Here is a 23,496-nt window from a genome sequence, read left to right on the forward strand (position 1 = left end):
CCAAAAGTCAAGCCTCAGCAACTAGCCAAGTCTTTGCCTCATCCATGATTGTTGCCGCCACCTGAGTGGGCATGGAGGCCTTGTTGCGGAAGACCCAAGCATTCCTTTCATTCCATATCTCCCAACAGATGAGCATTTGTATAGAGTTGATTGCCTTTTTGTTGTATCCTGGTTGCCCTTCGCTCGAGTTCCACTATTGCTTAATTGTGTGCAGGTCACTCCAAGAGGGTGTCTTGGACTGCCATCCAATCCAGTCATAAATCAAGTTCCAGACCCGAATAGTACATCGACACTAGAACATAAGGTGGGCTGCTGTTTTTGCTTGGCACTCGCAAAGCTGGCAAGGACTGGAGTTTGGCCAACCTCTACGAATCAACCTGGCCGCCATCCAGATTCTATCTTGGAGTACTAGCCAGGAGAAGAACTTGACCTTCGGAGGTGCCCATATCTTCAAAACCATAGTAGGCATCTCGGATTTGATCAATTCCGCAAATTGCATCTTGTATGTTGTGGCGGCAGAGTAGCATCCGCCAGCCATGAACTTTCATCAGATTTTTACGATTATGGTGCAAATCCCTTGGGTTTTCAAAGGTGTGTGGCTTTAGCAATTTCCCTATAAACCTCCTCATATAATCTATTTTTTGTGTGTTTCTCTCTTCGCTGGTGCATACATACATAGACAAAACTATTTGACCATCAAAATAACTCAAACATTTCTGTCTCAAACACACATATTCATCACAATTTCAAATCCTTAACTTACAAAATTTGAATTTGAATAAAAATTACACATAAAATGGTTGAAATGCATTCAAAGTAAACATGGAGAAGTTCAATGCCCATGCAGCTTCCACAAGTGCTCAATAAGGTCATCATGAAGTTGTTCATGCCCTGCACGGTCTCCAGACTATCGATGCACTTGAAGGAACCTCTAGAGGGGTTGTTCATTCCTGATAGAGTTCACAACAGCTCCCGTAAAAAAGGGTTCACAAGAGCTATGTAAATTTTCTTTCCCCCATTCTCATACGGTAAGTCATCTGGATAACCACGCTCATCTTCTATGATTATATTGTGCATGATCACACACGATATCATAATGGGCCATAAAATTTTCTAACACCAGAATCTTGTCGGGCCATGGACAATAGCAAATCAAACTTGCAACACTCTGAATGCTCACTCGACATCCTTTCTACATACTTCTTGATAGCTACCAAAATTTCATGTTTCCTTGAGGGTTTGATATCGTCTTCACAAATGTAGAACACGAAGGATATATGACATCGGCGAGATAATAACTCATGTCGTACCTTACCATTGACCCCAAAATCCACTTGTGGTGCTTCCCCTTTTGCTAGCCTTGGAAACAAGTGAGATATTTGCAACACAATGAGGTTACTGTGAGATCCCGGCAACCCAAAATAGGAATGCCAAATCCATAGATCATTTGGTGTCATAGCTTCAAGAATTATGCTTGTATCTCTGGTTTTGCATTTGAAATGTTCATGCCATGCTACATGGCACCATGATGTTTCATTTTTGGATCATTACCATGATTTATGGGCCTCAAAAGATGTTGCAAAGAATGAAATTTTATGAAAGGATTCATGACTCCAGGATATGGACAACTATGGAACTGCTCACCCAAAAAATGCCTTTTGAGATGCCCTAGTCAACTCAAATGGTGAGACCACCATTGCCACAGACCTGACCCCCCACCCCACCCCAACTCTTTTGCCCTCACCCTCCTAAACAATGGAAGGGACTATTATTGCACTTTTAATGTGGAAGTAGAGCGATAAACCTTTTGAAACTAGCAATCCAATGCAACCTTAAATGGCTCTATGCCTATATGGAACGAGACTAAGATAACACCTTTAATGAGATAACGATGGGAGTGTATTGTTGGCAGGTTCGACCAACAAAGACTAGATCGTTGATTTTCAACCTAGGCATGTAGCTCAGCATCCTGATGACCAATCTTTCAACTGTGCTCTTATGTACCCCACATAAAAACACCATGGTGTCCACTCCCGCGAGTGAACCCATTGTCGAAATTCCCAGAGATCTTGTGACAACCCAACACTACTCATAACAACAAGATATATCTTGTAATCTCAAACATAATTATTTTTACACATAAAGACCTCCTTTGGTTTAAAGGAATTTATATTAATTCTAAAGGATATGAATTTCGTACGAAAAAACCCTCTGAAACTCTTTCGTTTGTAGGAATGGCTTCCTCTTCTTATGTAGGATAGGAACCAATCATTCATACGAATTGATGTAGCTCAGATTGTTAGGTTATCTGTGGTGGAACCAACCCACCAGGGTTCAAGTTCTGAAATTGGCACTAGTGCTCATATTTTCCTGGACTTGTTCCAGGTTTGCCGACGATGTTCGTTCAGTCGGAGGAGACGTTCCCATCGACTACGAGACAGCTGCAGTGACTTCGTCAATCTTAAGATGCGATGTCGGGTGAGATTCTCATAAGGGTAGGGTGGGTGTGTGCGCGCACACATTCATATGAGTGAGTGTATGTGGGCATTTTGCGACTGTACCGTGTTCAAGAAAAAAAACCGTTCACATTTCAATGGAATAAAAATATTAGCCTAGACCCAGTGAAAAAGTTTCTATCCTATGAATCAAGTGACATTTCTTTCCCCATATGAATTGAGATACATGCCATCTTATTTCCTATGATTTTTCTATTCCTACTATATTCCTATCCTACGAACAAAAGAATGCCAGACTTGCTAAGTTTTGTACAAGTAGAGGGTGATGTGTTGTTCCAAGGTGTGGAGAAACATGGTCATTGTAGTGACATTTTGGTTTAAGAAATACATCTCGCCTTTAAATAAGTACTACTAAATAATAAGATACTTTAGCCATTATTAAAGGAAAAATGCACAAAGGGTTATCTAACAGGGGAGGTGTCCTAATCAATTGGCAATGTATGACACGTGACATGTACTACATCTACCCCTAGTGGGTGCTCTCCCTCACGTAGATGCAATAATCAAAGGCTGGTATCCCCAACCTGCCAACCATGTTCTAAACAATGCTTCTTTAGCAATTTGTGCAACAATATCCCATTGATCTTTGTGCCAAAAAAAGATCTCATGGAGATAAAGCCGATACACTTGCATACAAGTATAAATCTACAAATTAATCTATTTAAAGCCAACAATAGGATGAAAGAAACGTTTCCATCCACTAATCCTCTATTTTTTGTGTGTGAATAAGGCAATGGAATTGTATTAGAAGCGTTCAACAATACAAGATATCCCCAAAACAAGGAAATTACAACATGGTTCTCATTGAGCCAAACAAACTCAATCTTTAGAACAAGTTGAAGGTGCGTCGCTGTTGCCGCTCCATCGTAGGAGCCGGCTGACATTGTATCTTGCGAGGGAAGTCGTCGTGCTAAGATTCAGTTGTACCAACACCCCGGAGAAGAAGCCATTACCATAGAATCCTTGTAGGTCAGAAATCTTGGAGCCGAACCATGTCCCAAACATTTTTTTGCCAGCTTTGCAATGACGATAAAGAGAACGTCGCTGTGGCGGAGAGGGACCACAAACCACCAAAGAACGGCCTGTTGCGTCAGGGAGACACCCCAAGGGCAAGAAAAGGAGACCATCATCTCGTCGTTGCCACAAAAAAAACGAGTGAGGGGGACATCACCCCCATGGCAAGGGATGGCCTTCCGCCGTCCATGATGTTGGTTGCACGCACCATCAACGCTGCAAAGAGCAGGAAGAAGAAAACCATTACCTCGACACGAACACGAGGACGCATGAAGTGCCTGCACAGAAATGAAGGACCCAAGAACACTTGACACTGGCTCCCAGACCCAACAACGATAGTCAATAAAGTCATCAGTTCTATGAGAGATCTGGAGGAAACTTATTCACCACCACCATCGACACTGTCGAAGCCGAAGCCATGTACATCCAAAGACCAAACTAAGACATCTAGTCTAGAGTACTTAATGCATGTGAAGAAAAGGCCCCAGGTTTCCCCTCCCTCTCGCCACTGCAAGAGCAGCCGGCGAAGGTGAGGGAATCGCGGTGACAACGAAATCTGGGGTGCCTACTTGCTCTTGTTGTTGGATCGTCTATGGTGATTAGGGTTTCACGCTAAGGGACTCTTCAACCGATCCTCTAACTGTTGCCAATTTGGACTTTCATCGGGGTCTAGAAGCAAAAGTTTTCTAGTGAGAGCTCCTGTGAATTGTCACAGGTTTTATCAATGTATGTTTAATTACCATTACGCTCAGAATTGTCACAAGTTTTATCAATGGTGCCATAAATTTCCAAATCGAAATTTGATTCAGAGGTACGACGAAAAAGACAAGTTCCAGTGCAAATATTGGCGCAGAGAGCAAGAGAAAGTGGTCACCATTGGCTTCAAACTTTTTTCTTGGGATGTGTTTTGAATTGTGTTTATCTTTGAAGTATGTTTGATTATAATACAGATCGTCCAAATGTTCTTTTCACAATCATAATTAACTTGTCGCCGTGCTACCATGGCGAAGTACCTCGTGGTCTCTTTGAAACTAAGTGAACTTTTTGTAAGTACAATTTTTACGAGTTAACGTGTCAAGATATATACTCTTTCATGGTTAGTAGCATCAAAGGGTCCATAGCTCAGTGGTAGAGCAATTGACTGCAGATCAATAGGTCACCGGTTCGAACCCGGTTGGGCCCTTCCTGTGCTTATTTTTATTTTTGTCCTTTTTTTTGCTCCCAGTGCTCTTAACCACAACCAAAACTGTGCGTGCAGATCACCAGCGTCGCCCACCGCAGTTTTGGACCTTGGCAGTCTTGGACTGCAATACGGCATATACCATTGCCCATTGCTCTACCATTTCCTACATCAGCTAAAACGACACCTTCACAAGAGAATCAAGTAACATGAAGCCTGGCCGGCAGCGACAGCGACTAAGGATGGTTGGCGAAAAAGATACTCAGGCAGAGCAATTGACAGACCAATAGGTCACAAGCTCACAGGATGCAAATCTTCTTCATCATCGTCATCATCAGGCTTTAATTAGTCCGTGCCACCACTGTTCTTACAACGCCGAAAAACGGACAATAATAGCAGGAGAATCGGTTTTCATTGGTCAGACATTTCTTTTTTGCCTACAGTACACACACGCGCACACAGACAACAACCTAACCTCACAAAAAGCCAAGGCATACTAAACCGCTATCCAATAATACAGATGAAGAGAATCAAAGGTAGCAGCTGGAGTTTGGTTCCACTTTCTCCCATAGCTTAGGGTCTCCCTGCCGCTGGTTTCAGAAACGAGGGGAAAAACTGAAGAAGAAGAAGAAAAGGACACCTCTCCTACTCAACTCTCATGCTTTACTTACAACACGTGTACATGGCGGTTTCGCCGAGCATTTCTTACCGGCCGATGCTCTTGTTGATGTAAATTAATTAAGAGAATCATATCATACGATGTCATGTTGGGAACACCCTAATGTCAGCTCTTGTGAGAGGCTTTTGGTACTCCCGCCGAAATTGGTTTCACTTCAGCCTTAAGAGTTCATAGACCCGACCCACCAAAACTCGGACCGAGGTGCCATGAAATCTTGATATCTGAATACCTGCCTGCGTGCGACAAGCTGTGGGAGCTACTCTGCTGCTGGGTTATCTTTTGTGGGTCGCTGAATGGCATTTGGTTAACTACACCTGTAGAGAAATCAGAACAAAAACAGTGAGCACATCTGCAGAGCTGCTGGGTTACAGTGTTACACAGCCTTTTCCACCTCCATTTTACCAACTGAAGTCTGAAGGTATCTGTGCGTATGAGGAACTTATATCTACGACCTGAAAATGCTGTAAGCCAGTACCCAACTAGGACAAGAATTCAGAAACTTTTTTAGTTTAGCAAGTATTTGTTTTGGTTGTACTTGAATATCTTTTTTCTTTTGGCGGGGTTGCTTGAATCTCATTTTACTTGAACAGAAACAACAGTTCTGATTAATGCAACTTTATTTCACTTAGTACGAAGAAATCACATAAAATGCACATTTATTAAGAAAACCAAACCAGCTTATCAAGGACACCAAGCTTATCATGATTTTCTGTACTCCCTCCGATCCATATTAACACTTTACAAAGATGTATGCTAGATACGTCCGCTTGAGTGACAACTAATATGGATTGGAGGGAATACCTTTTTTATGTCAAAATAGTTTACTCCTCGCCACTTATTTATTGCTCTGCTTTCTCGGATACATACTCCTCAAGGAGTTAATCTTCTTCTTTGTTTAACGGAAGAATGAACCTTAATTTATTTATCATTACGAATATGTATGCCAGTAAAAATCTGGTGGCTTTGTATGATTGTAGACTTCAACACCTGTGAAATGAATTGCTCGTAACTTTACCACATAGTGGAAGTTGCAGCCTGTTGCTTCATGTAATGATGGCTTGAAGGCATTAATAACCTATCTGAATGTGGACATGGACTGAATGTGTGCCCTTTTCTTTCAGAAGTCCAAAAACTTTTTTACTCGTCTTATTTCTCAAATGTGTAGAAAGAAGTCCACTTTAAACCCTGAACTATGGTGTCAAGTCCAGTTTGAACCCTGAATTAAACCATCCTTATTAAAGTGTAAATTTTCTAGAATTGTTCAAGTTCAGCCGTAGCTTGGTTTTGTATTTAGGTGTTCTAAAAAATGTATTTTTTAACAGACGTAGAGAATGCTAGTAGTTTATAATCTGAAATTCACAAAAAAAATGTGCCTATTTGTGTCATGTGCAAAAATAGCAAAGATAGATATATTCGTCTTGTCTTCTTTTTTTGTACAAAAGACACATTGTCATACTTTTTTAATAAACTTTTGCAGGTTCCCAACTTGTACAAAAGACAATCTTTTTACATTTCCCAAACTTAGAAAATGTGAAACTATCCTAAATAGCCATGTTAGTGTTTCGACGGTGGTTTCATATTCCGAGGTTCTATAAAAATATTAAAACAATTATCTGTTGCGCAGAAGCTTAATATAAGAAAGGAAAATGATCATCAACCAACAAGACATAAATAATAGCATTCCCTACACCCATGATTTTTTTCACGTTTTCTTAAAGGCTGAAATACAAAACCACTTTTCAAAACCATCTAGGTTTTAAATGGTTTTAGAAAGTTCAGGATATAATAGAGATGGTTTCATAGTTTAGGGTTCAAGCCGGACCAAGCTCAATAGTTCAGGATTCAGAATGGACTTCAGAGTTTTGGGCTTTGGGCTACTACAGTTGGAATTGCTTATTTTAACACATATTCTTATGGAGGATCTGCATAACATTCACCACACAAATAGTCTAGTACCACAATCATCGCAATTAGTTCACTGGCAATTTTGTCTTCCCATGGTTTGTATTTGAACTGTACTAGTGTCGATGCATGATACATCAATATAATCCAAATAACTGGATGAGTGTTATGCTATCAGTCATATGATTGTATCCTATCATACAGATAACTGATCATAGACTGAAACAACTCATCTAACTCTGGTAAGGCAAATGAAAATCATACGATTTTGACTTGGGAAGAATATCTAATATTATCAATCAGTAGGGAAGACACCCATATGTTACCTTAGTTTACCGAAGCTTCAGTGCATCTCCAAGACCAAAGTTCACATTGCTTTGCTGTCCTTTTCTACCCAGTGGATTATTTCCTTTCTGCATCATTTCGACAAACTCATTGTAGTCGATCTTTCCATCCTGCAAAAGGTGGTGGACAATGAGACAAAACTGTTGTTGGCAATTTAAAACCTGAACAATGAATCTACTTACATTGTCCTTATCGACATCTCCGATAATATCTTCAATACGGGTGTCTCCAATACCAAACTCCTCGCATGCCTTTTGGAGCTCATCTTGAGTAATGTAACCACTGCCATCTTTATCAAAGTATTGGAAGGCTGCAAAGAGCTTATCCTCCTTCTCAACTTTGTTCATATGCATAGTTGCAGCAATGAACTCCCCATAATCAATGGTACCACTATTATCTATATCGGCCTGACATTTTCATGAAATGAGCTTGTATTTCATTTGGAGCAGAGTCAAAAACGAAAACAGTATCATCATAAGAGTAACCGTAACTACTTGATAAACTTCCGCAACTATTGCGTATCTGAAAATACAGTAAGCCTCCTAACAACAGTTGTTTTCTGCCTACGCAAAATGATACTCTTAAGCTGACAGACGGTTCCAAATGAAGCAGGTTTAACAAAAAATATATTTTTCAAGTGAGATCAAGATGGCATTTGGGCAGCGTGGGCATCACCCGGAGTAGCCACTGCCTACTGAGTAGGATTGAAGCACAGGATTCTTGGCCAAGTGGTGCTTGCCCAAACTCCAAAAAGTTCCTATCTCCACCACAAAAAATTAAAGGGGGGTATGTAGGCATTACTCACAATTTTATTTATTTATTTTCAACATATGAAAATGGTAGAAATTTATTTAACCTCAATTGAAGAGTAAGGAGATTGTCCAGGTGAGGAACAACTTTTTTGAACAGTGGTCAATAATTTCTGTGTAGTTGAGGAACAGATGTACAGAGATCATCTTAAAATACTTACTGCTTCCATTAAAGCATCAATTTCTGAGTCCATCAGAGTGGCACCAACTCGCCGCAAGCCAGTTTTTAGCTCATCCAATGTGATATGACCGCTGTTATCACTGTCTAGCATTTTAAACATTTCTTTCAATCCTGCAATCTCTTCTTCAGACAAACTCTCGGCAATAACCTACAATTGTATGTAAAATAGAACATCAACATGAATACAGATTGTATAACACCAATTACAAATTTAGTACCAATACTCACCCTAAGGGCCATTTTCTTTAGTTTATTCATTGCAGAAAATTGTTTTAACCGACTTAGGACAGCAGAATCAAGAGGTTTATCAGGAGCAACTCCATCAACACAAACCCAAGGGTGACCTAGCACAAGACGGGTGATTAGAGGACATTTATATAAAGTAGCGGCGAGTACTTATTCATTATGTGCCGACTTATACTTGTAGCTGCACTACCATAGTACTACTCACATAGCGCTTCGTGGGCAGTCAATCTCTTCTTTGGATCACGATTAAGCATTTTCCTGACCAAATCCTTCGCACTCTCTGAGATACTAGGCCAGGGATCAGTTGTAAAGTCCAGCTCACCTTTCAAAACTTGTTCAAATATCCCTTGTTCACTTTCTGCTCGAAAAACCACAAGCAAAATCAGTCAGATGCAGCTTGCATACATTACGCAAAATCGTAATGCGGCATTTTACTAAAACAGTTACACATAACCTCACCGTCCCAGAATGGAGGAACCCCACTCAACAAGATATAGATTATTACACCAGCACTCCAGACGTCAACTTCACGCCCATAGTTCTTTAGAAGAACCTCAGGTGCAACATAGTATGGACTTCCAACTACATCTGTAAACATCTGACCTGCACAATGAATTACATTATGCGTCAGAACAAAAATAAAATAGCGTTTGGAAATAATTTGGTAGAGAGTGTAAGAGCATCATCGCACATCGATATGGTTCGTTCTCTGTAGCTAGTAATTCAGGAACAGAACACAGATAACAGCTACCGCATTTTTCATATCTAGTAGCCCTGTCTCTAAGGAAAGTGGTAAGGATCTACAGGTGAAAATCTACTTAACTTGCTACTTCACGCCTCAGAAGGAAACTGGCAATGAAATTGTTTTTCATCCTATTCACTAATCAAGTTGTCTTATGTGCACCCGGTGGGCCAAAGAGGCCAAAGGAGCAACCTTCCATTATCTAAAAAAATGGTCTACAGTTATTATCAGGCACTTCAATATGCTTTAAGTTTAGTGAAATGTTTAGTACGTAGTAAAAAAAATAAAGATATGCTATAGAATTGGACTGTACTACCAAAATCTCCAATGTGAATCTGTCAGTTTGTCCAATGGCAGTTGTGCAGTGAAAACCCAGCAAGGGACTTGCATCGTGGCAGAGCCGATGAATTTGGATTTTGGAGTCAGTATTTTAGATAAATGGCATGAACACTGACTATATTCTACTCATAAAAATATGGTTACAAGCGTCAATTTTTTAAAGGAACCGGCAGAATAACGTAATGGATCATTACATCCTGATTACTCCCAACCTCTAAAAGACACCAAAGCAACATGGCCAAAGCAACCTCTAAATTACAGCCCGTGCACAACAAGTGGCCAAGCATTTGATCCAATTTACCTTTCCGTTACAATACAGCGCCGATGCTTGCAGATGGCAATTTTCGCGTAAACAATAAACAATCCCCATTTCGCTAATCAATTGTAAATTCGACTAGGTCAGGGAATTGCACCATTAAAACATACTTACATATCACGAAGAAATACACAGCAATACATTTTTTGCATTATAAAGGCGGCCATATATACCTGGTGTGAAGAAGATGGAGAGCCCGAAATCAATGGCCTTGAGCGGCGAGTCCTCCTGATTATTGATGAACAAGAAATTCTCGGGCTTGAGATCCCTGTGCATGACGCCGAGCGAGTGGCACGCCTCGATGACGCCGACGATCACCCTGGTGAGCTGCGCCGCGGCCTTCTCGGAGTAGTGCCCCCTCTGGATGATTCTGTCGAACAGCTCGCCGCCGGCGCAGAGCTCCATGACAAGCTGCACGGCGACGGCGTCCTCGTAGGCGCCGACGATGGAGACGACGCTGCTGTGGCCGGCCAGGTGGTGCATGATCTGGATCTCGCGGCGCACGTCCTCGACGTCCTCATCGGTGAGCAGCTTCCGCTTGGCGATGGACTTGCAGGCGTACTCCTTCCCCGTGGCCTTCTCGACGCAGAGGTAGGTGGTGCCGAACTGGCCCTGCCCCAGCTTCTTGCCGATGGTGTAGAGGTCCTTGAGTTTGGCGGTGTTGACGTCGCGCTTGAGGACGGAGTCGGCCTGGAGGCCGGCGCTCTGGACGCGCTTGACCTTGGGCACGGGCTTCTTCGCCGTGGGGGCCATCGACATCTGCCGCTGCGTCTCGGCGCGCTTGGGGGGCGGCGGGTCGGAGGAGCGCACGCCGCCGTGCGAGGAGGAGTGCTCGTCGGGCGGGATGGTGACGGGCTCGGGCGCCTTCTGCTCGGAGGTGGACGCCGGGGAGGTGTCGGGGGCCGGCGCCGGCTCGGCGGGCTTCGCGCGCCATATGGCGACGGAGGCGAGGAAGCCGCTGCGGCCGGCGCCGTTGGGGCCGGCGCCGACGCAGCTGTTCCCCATCGGCGGGAGACCCTACGGGGACGGCCGCGGCGGCGGCGACGGTGGCATTGGAGACGAGCGGTGGAGGGGCCGCGAGGGCGCGGGCGGTTGCTCGCTTGGATCGGAGAGGCACGGAGAGAGAGAAGGGGAGGGAAATGACGGACGGAGCGAGAACCAAATGTGGTGGGCCAGCGGGGCAGATCTGTGCGACTGCCGTGTGGGCCTGGCCGGTTGCTGCCCTGTAGGACTGGTTGTCAGTGGGCAAGGGAGGGTGGCGGGAGCTTTGGACGGACGGGCACGGGCGGGATGCGGATCCAAGCCTATTTCCTTCCCAACGCCTAAATTATCGGTTTTGCTTTACTAAATAAATAAACCTGTATATATAAACGGACCCTAAACTAACTTTTGCAAGGTATCTTTGTTGAAACTCGCCGCCTCTCCGTCCTTGTACATCTTCACGCCTTGCCTCGTGTCAGTTCCAACGCCGGACCTGGTGGTTTTCTCCTCATCTCCGACTCCGGACCAGGAGCTTTTTTGACACTACATTAATCTAAAAAACATCTTTATATTATGGGACAGAGAAAGTAGTAGTTATGTTTTCTAGGCCGCTGAAAGCGTAGTGAATGTTTAGAATTAGAACTGGCCCATGGGGAGGGCGCGAGGTGGCGGCCATCCCAAGCTTCTAAAACCACATGCCCCACCCAGGGTTCACAGGTAGTCCATGGGCCAATGGCTCATCAGGGATGGAAAAGGTAGGCTAACATTATGTTTCAGTCAGCAGGCAGCCCACACACGAAGTAGCTAACGAGAGGTCCTATGTGACGCACTCAGCGTCCAATAGGGACCTCCATCCACGGCAAGTCACGATTGGACCAACCCATTTACTGCACCTCTAGCGCATGGTACACTATAGCAGGCCGATCCGTTCTAGCGACTCCTACTGTAGGTCCGTAGCTATCCAGTTCATTTTAGCGCCCCGATGTAGCGAACCAGACACGGTAGCCTTGGGTTACTATAGCAACCTGTTTTTAGTCACTTCTTATTTTGAACATTTTGAAAAGCGAACAAATTTTGAAATTTACGAACATTGTTTGGGATTGCGGTCATTTTTTGAAATATGGAACATTATTTGAGACTATGTTTTTTTTTAAAATCCAACCATTTTTAAAAACAAGAACATTAAAAAAATCCAAACAAATTTTAAAAATGGGTACATTTTTAGAAAATTTTAATAAATTATGAAGAGAATAACATTTTTTGTAAATGCGGACATTTTTCTAAAACCCATTCTTTAAAATTTCTGGACAAGTTTTGAAATTGAGATTTTTTAAGATTCGACACAAATTTTGAGAAATAGTCATTCTTAAATTTTCTAAAAAATCGATCATTTTTTCGAAAGCAATCATTTTTAAAAATAAAATGGAAAACAAAAAGAATAAATGCTAAAAGAAACAACAAGAAAAAATAAGACGTGAACCGGTGAGAAACCTTCTAGAAAGTTTCTAACACCAAGATTTGTGCTAAACAGGCCGGCCCAGTTAGTCACTAGCCTCTTGGTGTGTGTGTTTGCTCGACAAATCGAAGCAGAGAGCTTCGATAGGATTCGCCGGAGCTAAAGTCACCATCACTTTTTGCCTCGGGATCACAGTGGCAAACAGCAACCATGCCAAAACTAAAAGAACACGCCAAGATGTTGGGCTTGGCACAGTGCACGAGCGGCATGACCGTCGTTGGCAAATACTTCCTCCGTTCGAATTACTTGTCGCAGAAATTGATATATGTAGATGTATTTTAGTTTTAAATACATTCATATCCGAGACAATTAATTTCGAATGAAGGGAGTACTAGTAGCGCACGATGCACGCGTCTCATTTTCTTCGTCGTCGACACCCAATTCCACGCCAAACTTTTATCCACGCCAAGATCATCGCTGCTGATGCCGGCGGCGGCGGCGATGGAGAAAGAGCATGCATGTAGACTCATCGCCAGGCTATGGTAAGGATCGCTTCACTCTTTTTTTATCGAATCTTCTGGGGTTGCATGGATTTTGAGATTAGTACCCTTCCTTCCTCTCGACTAATAAAAATTGGCAGGATTTTCACTTAGCGTTGCAAAATTAGGAGCCCCGACCTTATTGTTCGATTATGAATTGTTATTTGTCGGCATCGTTGACTCTAGTGGCAAGTCAAAGTGTGTACCCTTGTCGATAGGATATATTTACATAAGGCACGGCAGTTATGTAGTGTAGGAGATGTTAGTAGCGCAAAGTAGGTCGGAGCACATGTTTGATTCTGAGTTATACTAGAATGTACACTTTGTCAATCAAAAACTAAAAAAAATTAGTAAATGAAGAAAATGTGGTGGGTGGTACAAAACCTACCGAATCTGAAGGAAGACGAATACTGTACATAGTTGCATTCCTTGATTATGAGACGATGTCTACTCCCTAAGCTGCATCAAATTATTTGTGAACTTATTTGCTTAACTCAAATGATCAATTTTTTTTAGTTCTGTAATGGTGCTGCAAAAGCATTATCTTGAAGGAATTTAGATGGTTAATTCCCCAAACTTGCATCTCCAATATCAAAGTGGATAGAAAATATCTATATTGAATATTATTGTGATTTTTATATTATGGGCCTTGAGTTTTAGTTTCCTCCTAGCCCCTAAAATCTCAGGACCGGCCCAGTGTTTAGCACATGTTTTTTGGCACAGTCTGCCTCAATGGTACCTTCCAAAAGAAAAAGTTGCCTAAAATATTGTGTGAACGCACACACAAATTTTGTAGCCATTGGATCCACATCCAACCATCACAATCCGCTCAGGGAGCCAATAAATATACCACTTGAACCTAACCCTAAACCATCCCCCCCCCTCCCCAATCTCGCCGCCGCCGCATTCCTCACATCGTTCTCTCCATCCACCCTCATCTATCTTTTTTGCTGCCCATCTCCCTCTTCCAAGTGGTCTATGTGTTGACACTCTTCATCCACTTTCACGGTGGTCGTCGATGTCGCCTCCAGACAATGAGTGGTGATGTCTAGGGCACATCCCACAAAAAGATAATAGCGGGAGGAGGGGATGAGGAGGCGCGTAATTTTTCATCAAGGGGAATTTGTCGCCGCCGTAAAATCACTTCGTCGGCGGTCTCTCTCTTGTTGGAGGTAACACCTTTGGCACATCCTCTTAGTGATGGCGCTAGCGAGTTGACTCATTTGGTTGACGAAGAAGAAAAGAAGGTGGGATCTCCATGCACTAGCAAAATCGACTAGAAGTTAAAAGGTAAATTTTGGCTACTTACAATGCATTGTAGATCTAAATCTCAAAGCTAATCCAATAATTTTGCAGTTATGGTCCCCACCATACCGTATGAATTGCACCCTGGGATCCTGGAGCACATCCCGCCAAGTCCGCAGACAATCGCCCACGCCTCCGTCGTTTGCAAAGCATGGCGCCGCATAGTGTATGCTCCTGGTTTCCTCCACCGGTGCCATGCACGCCATGTTGTACCAGTGGTCATGGGCTTCTTCCACAACTCCAATACACTTCCCCGCCCGTTCGTACAGATCAACGACACCACTAGCTTATCCTTTCGTTTTCCTAATGATGGCAATTACTCATGGACGTTTATGGATTGCCGTCACGGCCGTGTCCTCCTCCGTAACGGCCGTTGGTTCCTCGTGTGGCACCCAATGACTGGCCACTACCGCCTAATCAATGCCGAATCTAGTCGCTGGGAGGAGTACACCGAGAAGAATAGCAATGCTGCGTTGCTCTGTGTGGTTGATGACAACGATGGCCACGAAGTTTGCTGCCAACAACCCACAAGTCCATTTCGTGTGGCCCTTGTCCACAATGATTCTCAGGGTCGTGTTCATGCCGGCGTCTACTCCTCACTTACTGGCCAGTGGAGCCTGCCGCCCACACCGGTGGATCTCCCGTTGTTGTGTGACATCCGTGTGGAGCCATGTGTCATCATCTTTAACACTATGTACCAACCTCTCAATGACTACCATGTGTTGGCCTACAACATGGACAAGAGCACTCTCACTGTGTTCGAGCGGCCGAATGGAGGAAATGCCCGTCTAATGAAGGTTGATGGTGGTGGACGACTCGGCCTTGCCTCCGTGGAGGACCTCACATTGCGTATGTGGGCTCGGGGAGCCTACAGTGGTTGGGTACTACGCACCTCGGTTGATCTGGGGGAGGCCATTGCATGCTTGTCAAAGGTCACATTACCTAAGGTAGACTCTAGCTTCCTGGTGATGCCGCGGGTGAAGATCATCGGAAGCACCGAGGAGGGAGACGCGCTATTTTTGTGGACCATGGTCGGTATATTCATTCTATGTCCTAAAACCATGGAGTTCAAGAAGGTGCATGAGGTCGTTAAGGACATGGAGATTGTGTACCCATATACTGCCTTCCCCACTGCTGCCAGCTGGTAATTATATGCACCTCAATGCATGCCTAAGCACTTATGATATTCCCTCTGTTGCCCGAGATCGGCATATAATGTGTTAGTTGCAAGCATTTTGGCCGGTACTTGCAGTTTTTTATTGCGCAACTAGTACTCAAGTCCGAGTATGAGTAGCAAGTTTACTATCAGTGCATCAAGCTAGTCTTTTATTTTCTATCCGTGAGATGTTTTTCCTTGTTTATTTTAATGGAAAGGGACAAAACTTGATTGAGAAAAGGTTGGATGAGACCCTTCCCATTTTATTATTTGATCCCATGTACTATATGTGTGAGCAACATTACATCATGGATACTTTTCAAAGACAGGTCATCCATTTTTTATGAACTAAACAGAGCAACATTTGTCTATGGTGAAACTGGAAACAACATTTACGACCGTGTTGTTGTGCATAAGACTTCCTTCTTAGCATAGCTTACGGTATATAAAACTCTCTGATTTTGTAGTCATGCTAGTTGCTAGAACATCAATATCCTAGCACCAGCTTCTCATTATAGCCTTATTTGAATGGAGCCATGCAATGCAATTGAAGTTGCCGAAAACTGTGTGAAAGTTGACAATTTTTTTAGCCGTTGAATCTACATTCAAGCATCGTAATATTCCTTTACTGCCTGTAGGCGCACGGTAGCACGCAACCACACATGCAGTAGCCAACGAGAAGTCCCATGCGACGCTCTCCGCATCCAATAGAGACCCCGAAGCACAACGAGGCATGAATGGGTCGACTCATTTACTATGCCTGTAGCGCATGGTACACTGGAGCAAACCGATTCGTTGTAGCGGCCCCGCTGTAGCAAACAGGACACTGTAGCAACCGGTTTTTTATTTTTATTTTGAACATCTTTGAAAAACGAACAAGTTTTGAACTTTCTGAACATTTTTTTGAAAGTATGAATGTTTTTGAGACTGCGATTTGTTTTTGAAATTCCAAAAATTTTAAAAACATGAACATTTTCTGAAAATTGCTGAACAAATTTTGATAATGGACACAATTTTTTATTTTCTGAACAAATTTTGAAAGCAAGATTTTTTTTTGAAATTCTGAACAACATAAACATGAATAATTTTTGAATTGGTGAAATGGTTGTGAAAACAAGAGCATTTTTCTTAAAATTCCGTAGAATTTTTTTAAATGTAAACATTTTTTTGAAATCCAATTTTTTTACAAATTCCAAACATTTTCATAAAAATAGGATATTTAAAAAATAAATGAAATTAAAATTAAAATGAACTAAAAAATCAGTAAAAGAAACGACAAGAACAAGAAAAAGAAGAAGACCAGAACTGAACTAGTCATAAATCTTCTGGAGAGTTCCTAAAACCAGAATTTTTGCGACACTAAACGGGTCGGCCCCTTTAGTCGTTGGCCTCACCAGTTATGTGTGTTTGCTCGACAAATGAAAGCAAAGGGCTTCATATAGGGCATCTTTGATTGCCTACATTACAACCTAATCAGGCTTGCGCGGTGCAAAGATGACCTATTTTGTTGCGTGAATTCATTGTTTGGCCTGCATCACACACACACGCACACACGCACGCACGCACGCGCGCACACACACACCTTAAAGTAGTCCCTAGCCAGGCCTGCTAGGAACGACCGAATTGACTGTTTCCCCTCAACCAGACTCGGGCGATGCAAGGATTCGATTGCAACGTGTCGGCTCACCCACACGCAGTGGCCCTAGCCCCGGCAACAAAATGGTCACGCGCCGGCCCTAGGCCCAGGGGCTACCGTCGACCATGTGGAGACCAGGGCCCCACAAATCCATCTCACGTGGGTCACGACAGCCCCGTCAACGGGCAAAGCATAGGCATCTAGCATGTGTGCTCAAGATCATGCCCTTCCTGGGGTGGCATGCAGATCTTTGTCAGCATGAACCCACAAGATGCAGATCTTTATGAAGACTCATTGGCAAGACTATCGCGTTGGAGAGAGGAATCTATCATCACCAGCAGTGCCAAGGCCAAGATCTTCACGGGCACGGTTTTCCTCCCGGGAATGTTCGCCTCACTGGCGGCCTCCTAACATGTTCCCTAAGCCCCGCCAACGATTAGTCACTTGAAGGCGTGATGATGGGACTGCTCAGAGGCTGCGATAGTCTAGGCCTGCGACCTCCAACTACAGTGAGGATTCAACTGGCATGCATGCACGACCTTCCTTGGAGGCCAAGTAGCCTTCCTACTGGCGCCCTACATGCTTTCTCTCGCATGCGTGCCACTTGCCACCCCGTGCAACAGTGGCACGCCCCAAAGTCAACAAAGGCATTTGATGGAACGTGTGTTTGCTCCCAGCTACGCACCGTCGTCGCCACGTCCCGTCACTTCTTGCAATGGAAGTTCTACCATGCAACCAATTACTTACTTCTACTGATTATAGATATTGTGGCAACCCCTTACTACTATAAAAGGAGGCCCTAGAGTAGGAAGAACACCCACATACGGTAGTGCATTTCCTCCCCCTGGCAATCCCCAACAATGGAAATCACGCCCTGTAACCTTTACTCATCATCTCTATCAAGACAACCAAGCAGGACGTAGGGTTTTACGCTTCGCAACGGCCCGAACCTAGGTAAAAGCATCATGTCACTTAGCTGGAATTCATTCATATCTTTGCCCCTTGGTGAGCCAAACTAGGGGGGCATCCTAAGCTCCCTGGTCTTGTGCATCAAGCCACGACAAAGGTGGACGCGTGCAAAGCCCGTAGTCACTCTTCAGTAGATTAGGTTGGCGTAGAGGACGTAGTCGACGCGAAGATGCTCCTATACATGCTCTTCAGCGCTGGGGAAGACGACAGACGCGTCGGCGAGTGGTGGTGCTCTGGCCACCACTTGGGATCTCATTGATCTCTTGCATGGAGGGTTGACTTGAGGTGAAACTTTCCTTGCGAGAGGGGAAATGAGAGGTGGGAGGATAGGGTCGCCACGACAGTAGGGCGGCTTTATGGAGGAGGCCAGGTGCGGGAGGCGTGCGCACGGCCGTGTTGGGGCACTCGGTCCCCTCCTCGCTGCCTTTTTACTGGTGAAGAAGACAAATACCAGCTCGGTGGGAAATGGGTTGGGCTCCGTCAGTGCAAGACAAGTGGGTCCGCAGGGGTAAAGTTGGGTGAATGCCGGGTAGAGTGAAAAGGGGCGGGTGGGCCACACTGGTTAGGTGATCATCTTTCTCCTTTTGTTTTAAACAGGGATGTGAAAGGAAAATGGAGGGGGTAGGATTGGTAAATTTTTGGAAGTGGCATATTTTCTTGTACTCCAAGACAAATGCTTGATCCAGGAAAAATAGGAGTGGGTGATAACCCACAAGTATAGGGGATTGCAACAACTTTCGAGGGTAGAGTATTCAACCCAAATTTATTGATTCGACACAAGGGGAGCCAAAGAATATTCTCAAGTATTAGCAGCTGAGTTGTCAATTCAACCACACCTGGAAACTTAGTATCTGCAGGAAAGTGTTTAGTAGCAAAGTAATATGATAGTGGTGGTAGCGGCAACAAAAGTAAAGACAACAAAAGTAATGTTTTTGGTATTTTATAGTGATTTTAACAGTAGCAGCGGGAAAGTAAATAAGCGAGAACCAATATATGGAAAACTCGTAGGCACCGGATCAGTGATGGATAATTATGCCGGATGCGGTTAATCATGTAACAGTCATAACATAGGGTGACACAGAACTAGCTCCAATTCGTCAATGTAATGTAGGCATGTATTCCGTATATAGTCATACGTGCTTATGGAAAAGAACTTGTATGACATCTTTTGTCCTACCCTCCCATGGCAGCAGGGTCCTATTGGAAACTAAGGAATATTAAGGCCTCCTTTTAATAGAGAACCGGAACAAAGCATTAGCACATAGTGAATACATGAACTGCTCGAACTATGGTCATCACCGGGAGTGGTCCCGATTATTGTCACTTCGGGGTTGCCGGATCATAACACATAGTAGGTGACTATAGACTTGCAAGATAGGATCAAGAACTCACATATATTCATGAAAACATAATAGGTTCAGATCTGAAATCATGGCACTCGGGCCCTAGTGACAAGCATTAAGCATAGCAAAGTCATAACAACATCAATCTCAGAACATAATGGATACTAGGGATCAAACCCTAACAAAACCAACTCGATTACATGATAAATCTCATCCAACCCATCACCGTCCAGCAAGCCTACGATGCAATTACTCACACACGGCGGTGAGCATCATGAAATTGGTGATGGAGGATGGTTGATGATGACAACGGCGACGAATCCCCCTCTCCGGAGCCCGAACGGACTCTAGATCAGCTCTCCCGAGAGGTTTTAGGGCTTGGCGGCGGCTCCGTATCGTAAAACGTGATGATTTCTTCTCTTTGATTTTTTCTCTCCGAAAGCAAATATATAGAGTTGGAGTTGGCGTCGGAGGGTTTCCAGGGGGCCCACGAGGTAGGGGCGCGCCCTAGGGGGGGGGCGCCCCCCACCCTCGTGAGAAGGGTGTGGGCCCCCTGGTCTTCATCTTTGGCAAGGATTTTTTATTGTTTTTCTAAGATGTTCCGTGGAGTTTCAGGTCATTCCGAGAATATTTGTTTTCTGCACATAAAACAACACCATGGTAATTCTGCTGAAAACAACGTCAGTCCGGGTTAGTTCCATTCAAATCATACAAGTTAGAGTCCAAAACAAGGGCAAAAGTGTTTGGAAAAGTAGATACGACGGAGACGTATCAACTCCCCCAAGCTTAAACCCTTGCTTGTCCTTAAGCAATTCAGTTGACAAACTGAAAGAAAGAAAAACTTTTACAAACTCTGTTTGCTCTTGTTGTTGTAACTATGTCAAGCCAGCATTCAAGTTTTCAGCATAGATCATAACTAACCACATTTGCAATAATTCTCAGGTCTCACAATTACTCATATCAATAGCATAACCAACTGGCAAGTCATAATAATAAATCTCGGATGACAACACTTTCTCAAAACAATCATAATATGATATAACAAGATGGTATCTCGCTAGCCCTTTCTGAGACCGCAAAACATAAATGCAGAGCACCTTTAAAGATCAAGAACTGACTAGAGATTGTAATTCATGGTAAAAGAGATCCAATCATAGTCATACCCAATATAAATTAACAGTGATGAATGCAAATGACGGCTGCGCTCTCCAGCTAGTGCTTTTTAATAAGAGGGTGATGACTCAACATAAAAGTAAATGGATAAGCCTTTCGCAGAGGGAAGCAGGGATTTGTAGAGGTGCCAGAGCTCGGTTTTGCAATAGAGGTAAATTGTATTTTGAGCGGTATACTTTCATTGTCAACGCAATAACTAAGAGATGGCGATATCTTCCATGCTAAACACATTATAGGCGGTTCCCAAATAGAATGGTAAAGTTTATACTCCCCCTCCACCAACAAACATCAATCCATGGCTTGCTCGAAACAACGAATGCCTCCAACATACATCAGGTCCCAGGGGGAGTTTTGTTTGCAATTAATTTTGATTTAGTTTGCATAAAGCATGGGATTGGGCATCCCGGTGACCAGCCATTTTCTCGTGAGTGAGGAGCGGAGTCCACTCCTCTTGAGAATAACCCGCCTAACACGGAAGATAAGGACAGCCTTGGTTGATACATGAGCTATTCGAGCATACAAAATAGAATGTTTATTTTAAGGTTTAGAGTTTGGCACATACAAATTTACTTGGAACGGCAGGTAGATACCGCATATAGGATGGTATGATGGACTCATCTGGAATAACTTTGGGGTTTAAGGGATTGGATGCACAAGCAGTATTCCCGCTTAGTACAGGTGAAGGCTAGCAAAATACTGGGAAGCGACCAACTAGAGAGCGACAACAGCCATGTACATGCATTAAAATTAATAAACATTGGATGCAAGCATGAGTAGGATATAATCCACCATGAACATAAATATCGTGAAGGCTATGTTGATTTGTTTCAACTACATGCGTGAACATGTGCCAAGTCAAGTCACTTAAATCATTCAACAGAGGATACCACCCCATCATACCACATCATAATCATCTCAATAGCATGTTGGCATACAAGGTAAATCATTATAACTCATAGCTAATCAAGCATGGCACAAGCAACTATGATCTCTAATTGTCATTGAAAACATGTTTATTCATAATAAGCTGAATCAAGAACGACGGGCTCATCATATTTACAAAAACAAAAGAGGTCGAGTTCATACCAGCTTTTCTCATCTCACTCAGTCCATCATATATCATCATAATTGCCTTTCACTTGCACGACCGAACGGTGTGAATAATAATAAGAGTGCACGTGCATTGAACTAAGTTGGAATCTGCGAGCATTCAATAAACAGGAGAAGACAAGGCAATATGGGCTCTTGGTTAATTCAACAATAATGCATATAAGAGCTACTTCAACAATTTAATTATTGTCTTCTCCTACTGACCCCCAAAAAAAAGAAAAGAAATAAAACTATTTACACGGGAAAGCTCCCAACAAGCAAAAGAAGAACGGGAAATATTTTTGGGTTTTCTTTTTAATTATTACTACTACAGCAGAAAAATAAACTACTACTAATTTTTTTTGGTTTTTCTTAAGGTTTAACAAACACACAAGAAGAAAACAGGAAAAAGAAAATAAACTAGCATGGATATTACAGTGAAAAAGTATGAGCATCGACATCTAGCAATGAGTGTGTGTGAACATAAATGTAATGTCGGTGAGAAATACGTAATCCCCCAAGCTTAGGCTTTTGGCCTAAGTTGGTCTATGGCCACGGCTGGCCTAGCGGATATCCATAATAATAGTTGTTGGGGTCGTACTGCGACAAGGAAGAAGACTCTGACTGCTACTGGCTGACCGTCATCTCTAGATCTAAAGAATAAACAGATTATCGTGGAGGCTCATCTTGTGGTTCCTGTTCTGGCTCCTCGACTGGTGCAGGGTTCCGGTAGGCGTGAATAGCCGTCAACGGAACAAGGTACGTGCCTGCAGTCAAATCAAATAAAGAAGGAGCAGGCAAGGAAATAGTCTTAGGATGATGTTGATTAAAGAACAATTGATATTTAAGCTCCCCTGCCCTATTTTTAACAATAAAATCATGTGCCACCATACTTTTATGATCTAGATAAACATGGGGCAACACCTTTTCTTCCTTCTCAGCATGCCTAATAGGTATGTTAAAATATGCGGCTAGGCGTGTGGCATAGATGCCTCCAAAGATGGGGCCCTTAGTATGGTTCATATTTAACCGTCTAGCAATAATACCGCCCAAACTAAAAGTGTTATCACTGTATAAACCTTGGAGCAGAATAATTAAATCAGGGATACTAAGGTTTCCAAAATTTCCGCGTCCAATTAAACAACGACTAGCAAATAATGCAAAGTAACACAAAACAGGAAAATGTATGCTAGTGATTCGTGCATCGGAAACCTTCCTGGTTTCTCCTAAAGTGATATTATCAATAAACCCAGCCACGTCATCATGATGTGGTTCTTCTGTCTTGCCCTCAAAAGGGACTAAACAAATCCGACAGAAATCATAAAGTGACATCTCCTTATGCTCATCATATAAATGAAACTCCACCGTAGGTGGTGAGTTCCTAGAATGAAAATGAAAGTTTTGCACAAAGGTATTTGTGAGTAAGAGATACTGATCGCATTGGTCGTGGAGGAAAGCGGTGAGGCCTACATTGTGTGCCAATTCATGAAAATCTTCATATATACCGGCTGCTCTCAAGAAATCTTCAGAAGGCCATTCACACGCCCGAATCTCCGCGGTGCGCGGCAAATTATACTTAG

The 23,496-nt window shown here is 43.3% G+C and overlaps 2 protein-coding genes and 1 non-coding gene across 3 annotated transcripts; 2 read left to right on the forward strand and 1 right to left on the reverse strand.

Moving 5' to 3' along the window:
- The first annotated feature begins 4,641 nt into the window (after positions 1 to 4,641).
- TRNAC-GCA (transfer RNA cysteine (anticodon GCA)) lies at positions 4,642 to 4,713 on the forward strand. The gene has a single exon. It is a non-coding gene; the product is annotated as a tRNA-Cys (tRNA).
- A 297-nt stretch (positions 4,714 to 5,010) lies between these two features.
- On the reverse strand, positions 5,011 to 11,415 carry LOC125510889 (calcium-dependent protein kinase 11). The gene is made up of 8 exons (XM_048676177.2): positions 10,443 to 11,415; positions 9,332 to 9,475; positions 9,078 to 9,230; positions 8,855 to 8,970; positions 8,607 to 8,774; positions 7,819 to 8,043; positions 7,618 to 7,746; positions 5,011 to 5,703 (listed from the first exon to the last, which is right to left on the reverse strand). The coding sequence occupies exons 1-7, from the start codon at positions 11,272 to 11,274 to the stop codon at positions 7,624 to 7,626; spliced, it is 1,761 nt and encodes a 586-aa protein (XP_048532134.1). The 5' UTR covers positions 11,275 to 11,415; the 3' UTR covers positions 5,011 to 5,703; positions 7,618 to 7,623.
- Positions 11,416 to 14,137: 2,722 nt separating this feature from the next.
- On the forward strand, positions 14,138 to 16,036 carry LOC147973146 (uncharacterized). The gene is made up of 2 exons (XM_087521928.1): positions 14,138 to 14,535; positions 14,602 to 16,036. The coding sequence occupies exon 2, from the start codon at positions 14,604 to 14,606 to the stop codon at positions 15,696 to 15,698; it is 1,095 nt and encodes a 364-aa protein (XP_087378054.1). The 5' UTR covers positions 14,138 to 14,535; positions 14,602 to 14,603; the 3' UTR covers positions 15,699 to 16,036.
- Positions 16,037 to 23,496: the final 7,460 nt, after the last annotated feature.

The sequence above is a fragment of the Triticum urartu genome, chromosome 5A, assembly GCF_056163025.1.
Source record: "Triticum urartu cultivar PI428250 chromosome 5A, HENAU_Tu73, whole genome shotgun sequence".
In the NCBI taxonomy this organism is placed as follows: Eukaryota; Viridiplantae; Streptophyta; class Magnoliopsida; order Poales; family Poaceae; genus Triticum; species Triticum urartu.

Coding starts and splice junctions, on each gene's coding strand:
- LOC125510889 (XM_048676177.2), bottom strand. CDS start 11,274: ATGGGGAACAGCTGCGTCGGCGCCGGCCCCAACGGCGCCGGCCGCAGC. Junction 8,044..8,606: donor TTGATGCTTTAATGGAAGCA/GTAAGTATTTTA, acceptor TGAAAATGTCAG/GCCGATATAGATAATAGTGG. Junction 7,747..7,818: donor GAGATGTCGATAAGGACAAT/GTAAGTAGATTC, acceptor CACCTTTTGCAG/GATGGAAAGATCGACTACAA.
- LOC147973146 (XM_087521928.1), top strand. CDS start 14,604: ATGGTCCCCACCATACCGTATGAATTGCACCCTGGGATCCTGGAGCAC.